General features: G+C 35.0%; 1 protein-coding gene across 1 annotated transcript; it reads left to right on the forward strand.

Moving 5' to 3' along the window:
• The first annotated feature begins 1,214 nt into the window (after positions 1–1,214).
• On the forward strand, positions 1,215–3,165 carry LOC137821985 (aspartic proteinase nepenthesin-1). The gene has a single exon (XM_068626824.1). It carries the CDS (start codon positions 1,668–1,670, stop codon positions 3,021–3,023), a length of 1,356 nt encoding a protein of 451 aa, XP_068482925.1. The 5' UTR covers positions 1,215–1,667; the 3' UTR covers positions 3,024–3,165.
• Positions 3,166–4,740: the final 1,575 nt, after the last annotated feature.

The following is a 4,740-nucleotide window of genomic DNA, read 5'->3' on the forward strand; positions in this document are numbered from 1 at the left end:
TCACTTACTAAACATGTTCAATTGGTCATAACTTTACACTCAACATGTTGAGTTCAACCCTGACTAAAGGAAGGAGTGAGAGATGGTAGCCACCACCAATTATCATGCTACAATTGAGTAGGACGTAGCTTTACTCAAAGGGAACACCTCAAATATCACCCTGGACCACCCTCCTTTTTTACCCTTTTTTTATTTATTTTTTATTTGTGTTTGGGTTAATGTAGGTGATCTTCCTAAACCTATCACTGCTTTTGGATTTTTTCATTTCAAATCAAATCTACACCTGTTAACTAAAAACATATGTAACAAGTTATATTTGAGAAAAAAAGGAAAAGTTAATAAAACGATTTTTTCATAGGCTTTTTCTTTCTTTTATTACAATCAAGTAGCATTTCAAGCATAATCTCATCAATTACATATATTTTGAGCTGTCTGGGGACTTTAAGCATTATATTATCGTTAACAATGGTTATAATACTGCTGGTCGCAATACAAGCCACGCCTTCTTACCAATTATTATGATCATTTGGTTTCCAATTTCGACTACAATATTCCTTTTTAATTCCTAAGCTTTATTGTTTAAAATGCTGTACGTGAATGAGAATCCTACAAATCATGAATTGGTATTAAGAATGCATCAAAATATGGTGTGAAGAAAATATCAAACGTTTTGACCAATGTTATGGCAAGTTACAAGGCACAATATCTTTGTCTCTAAGGCCTTCTACCTAACCAAAAAAGGATCATCAACCAACCTTTTTTTCCCCTTGGATGCGTGGAATTGAAACAAACCTCAGTTTCCACTCTTTGGAGCAATTAGTAACCAGTTTGTCCACCCAACCTATCCATCCAATCCAGTCACTCCACAACTTAAACATAAAAATCAAATGACCAAACACAAAAAAGATATGAACTAGGAATATGTTTTATATTTTATAGGAGTTTAATGATTTATATAAATGGTGTATTTCCAATTCGTTGTTGATATCGAGTAAACATTTCATAATATATCACTAAACATTAATATATAAATAAGTGATTAAGCTCAAAAATAGGTATTGTAAGTGACAAAATAGTCATGTTACAATTCATTAAGATTTAGATTCGGCCATTATCGCTTTGATTGAAAGAAAATAAAAAAGAAAAAAAATTTCAAAAAAAGATAGTTTAAATTACAAATACAAATATATGATTTCAAAGGTAAGCCACACCTCTTCAAAACAATCCAAAAACTCTACATGTTATTTGGGTTGTGACTAGAATGTTGCCTTAGATACGTTTTGGAAGTAAAATCTTTACCAACCTGAACGCAAGACTCGGTACTTAATTGTTGCGACACAACGCTGATATCTCAACCTCCATTCATCATCAAACGCACGACCTCTCTCTCTTTACACCAAAACAAACTTCTCTCTCTCATTCTCACTCTTGCAACTCTTTTGTTTTTTCCCAAAGAAGAAGGAAAAAACTTACAAGTTAAAACTCCTCTCGGCCTTCTTCCCTTAATCATCTCCACCACATTCGAAGGGAACGTTACAAAACTCACCAATTTTTCTCATGTGTCCAGCAAGCTAAGATAAGATAAGATCTTTCCATTACCACAGTTCCCATCACTCTTGTCTTTCACTCATTTACTTTATATAATTCCCTCCACATTGTGCACCCTCATGATCATGGCTACATTGAAACACCCTTCAGTGTTTGTCACATTGGTGGCACTTTTAGTGGTGGCTCTTTTCGTGGCTCCAACATCCTCCACGTCCAGAAAAACCCTCAAGCACCACCCTTGTCCAACAAATGGGTTCCGAGTGATGCTTCGCCACGTTGACTCGGGGAAAAACCTCACCAAACTAGAGCGTGTGCAACACGGGATCAAGCGTGGAAAGAGTAGGCTTCAGAGGCTGAACGCAATGGTGTTGGCAGCTTCAACCACGCCGAATTCTGATGAGCTGGAAGCCCCTATCCATGCAGGGAATGGAGAGTACTTGATGGAGTTAGCCATAGGAACTCCACCGGTGTCTTACCCTGCAGTTTTGGACACTGGCAGTGACCTCATATGGACACAGTGTAGGCCTTGCACACGATGTTACAAGCAACCAACACCCATTTTTGACCCCAAGAAGTCCTCTTCGTTTTCCAAGGTCTCATGTGGTAGCAGCTTATGCAGTGCTTTGCCTTCATCTACATGCAGTGATGGGTGTGAGTATGTGTATTCATACGGTGATTATTCAGTTACACAAGGGGTGTTGGGCACTGAGACCTTCACTTTTGGAAAGTCTAAGAAGAAAGTTTCGGTTGACAACATTGGTTTTGGTTGTGGGGAGGATAACGAAGGTGATGGCTTTGAACAAGCCTCGGGGTTGGTCGGGCTTGGACGTGGTCCTTTGTCTTTGGTTTCTCAACTGAATGAACCCAGATTTTCTTATTGTTTGACCTCAATAGATGACACAAAAAAGAGTGTTTTGTTGCTGGGGTCTTCAGAAAAGGTGAAAGATGCAACAGAAGGGGTGACAACCCCTCTTCTCAAAAACCCTTTGCAACCTTCTTTTTACTACCTTTCTCTTGAAGGTATCTCTGTGGGGGACACTAGATTGGCCATTGAGAAGTCCACTTTTGAAGTGGGGAATGATGGGAGTGGAGGTGCGATCATAGACTCTGGCACCACAATTACCTACCTTGAACAAAAGGCCTTTGATGAACTAAAGAAAGAGTTCATTTCTCAAACCAAGCTTCCTGTGGACAAAACTAGCTCAACTGGGTTGGATCTTTGTTTCTCTCTGCCATCAGATGCAACAGAAGTGGAAATTCCGAAGCTGATTTTCCACTTCACTGGTGGGGATTTGGAGCTTCCTGCTGAGAACTACATGATTGGTGACTCCAGCTTGGGAGTGGCTTGCTTGGCCATGGGTGCTGCCAGTGGAATGTCTATATTCGGGAATGTTCAACAGCAGAACATTTTGGTGAACCATGATCTCCAAAAAGATACCATTTCTTTCATCCCTACGTCCTGTGATAAGTTGTGAGCTTGTGATGTATATACACTGCATATTAGTACATGCTTTTATTGCTTTCTTTCTTTGTTTAATCTTCTGTCGCCAAACTCCTATTGGTATGATTGAATTTCTTAGTTTTTACATAATATCAACATTGTTATTGTTTCTCCAATTCATCATACAAAAGTTAATAGCTTTGCATTGCATTGCATTGCATAGATCTTCGGTGGATACTATGGCTTAAACATTCAAATGATTAAGAAGCTCAACCACCCACCCACCCAAAAATTAAAAACAACTGTTCCACCAATTGTTACCTCTCTATTACTTAACAACTACGAACAATTATAGACTCTTATTATGTTCATGCCATGCTGCTATAAAAAAGCATCCTAAAAAACCCTACAACTTTCTAACTTACACAAATCCTACTCATTTTATCTTTTAAGAATAACACATGGCATTTGTAACTTTCATCAGTTTTTTTTATTTTTATTTTATATATTAACAATACTTATCCTCTGTATAATTTTAAATAATTTTATTTTAATATGACTTTAAGGTTCCATTCAAATTAATTTTTCCTTTTTCTCATGATTTTTAATTATATCAAATAAAAAAATCTGCAGCTAACAAAAAGTACTCACAGTTAATATTATATATATAATGAACCTATAATTAGAATAGACCTTTTCTACACTACTATTTAGTTATAGATTGTCATATATAATAATATTGTGATAATCATGGTCCAAACTTGAGTTTTTACATGCTATATTTAGCCTAACCTTTAAATAATTAAGTTTAGTTTTATCTGAAAAGTTAAGATCTATTTTATATCAAAGCGTTTAAATAAGTGGTTAATGAATTTATCTTTAAGCAACTCAATAGTTTTGAAATAGCTTTTACAACTAAATCTTGCTAACCAGTACTCTTGGAAGAATATTTTTTTTTAAAACAAAACATTAAAATCATGGAGGATGCATTATTACATTTGCCTTTCTTTTTAAGAGAAGTGTTAATAATACACTTTTTAGTCTCTTACATTTTTTCTAATACACTGTTTTATTAAGAGTTAAATTTATTAAAAATTACAAAATTAAAAGTGAGAGTCATTAAATAAAGAGTGATTCACACAATTTAAAAAGGCATATTACTAAATATTTTCCTTTTTTGTTGATCCTTATTCGAAGGGTCATATCTCTTGTCATGCAATGTATCACTAAATCAGTAAAGGACAATTTCTTCCTGCACCATATCAATTTTCACCTGCACCCTATCATTTTTACAAAATTCCAAAAACTACCCTTATTCCGGATTTGAAATTCCGAAATAGTAAATAAAATTCAAAAATAAATAAAAAATACATTACGGATAAAAAAAATCCAGAACACAAAATTAAAAATGTATTAAAAATTTCCAGAATTCAGAAATGTGCTCTGGATATCAAAATCCGAAATTTCTGGATAAAAGGTTCTGGAAGTGATTTTATTTACACCCTCCTTTTGTGCAAGGTTATTTTTTTCATTTATGAAAGGTATTTTTATCATTTTCAATAGTGGATTGGGTGCATGTTGTAATTGATATGGTGCAGGGAGAAATTACGTCAGTAAAGACAGACTGAAGATAATTTCAGGCCTTAGCCCAAAACACAGAAAAGCCTTTTCAACCCATAAAAATAAGGCAAATGCTTCCTACACCCAATCATTTTTAACCTGCACCCAACATATTTTTTTAATTTTCAAAA

The sequence above is a fragment of the Phaseolus vulgaris genome, chromosome 9 (genome assembly GCF_000499845.2).
Source record: "Phaseolus vulgaris cultivar G19833 chromosome 9, P. vulgaris v2.0, whole genome shotgun sequence".
Lineage (NCBI taxonomy): Eukaryota > Viridiplantae > Streptophyta > Magnoliopsida > Fabales > Fabaceae > Phaseolus > Phaseolus vulgaris.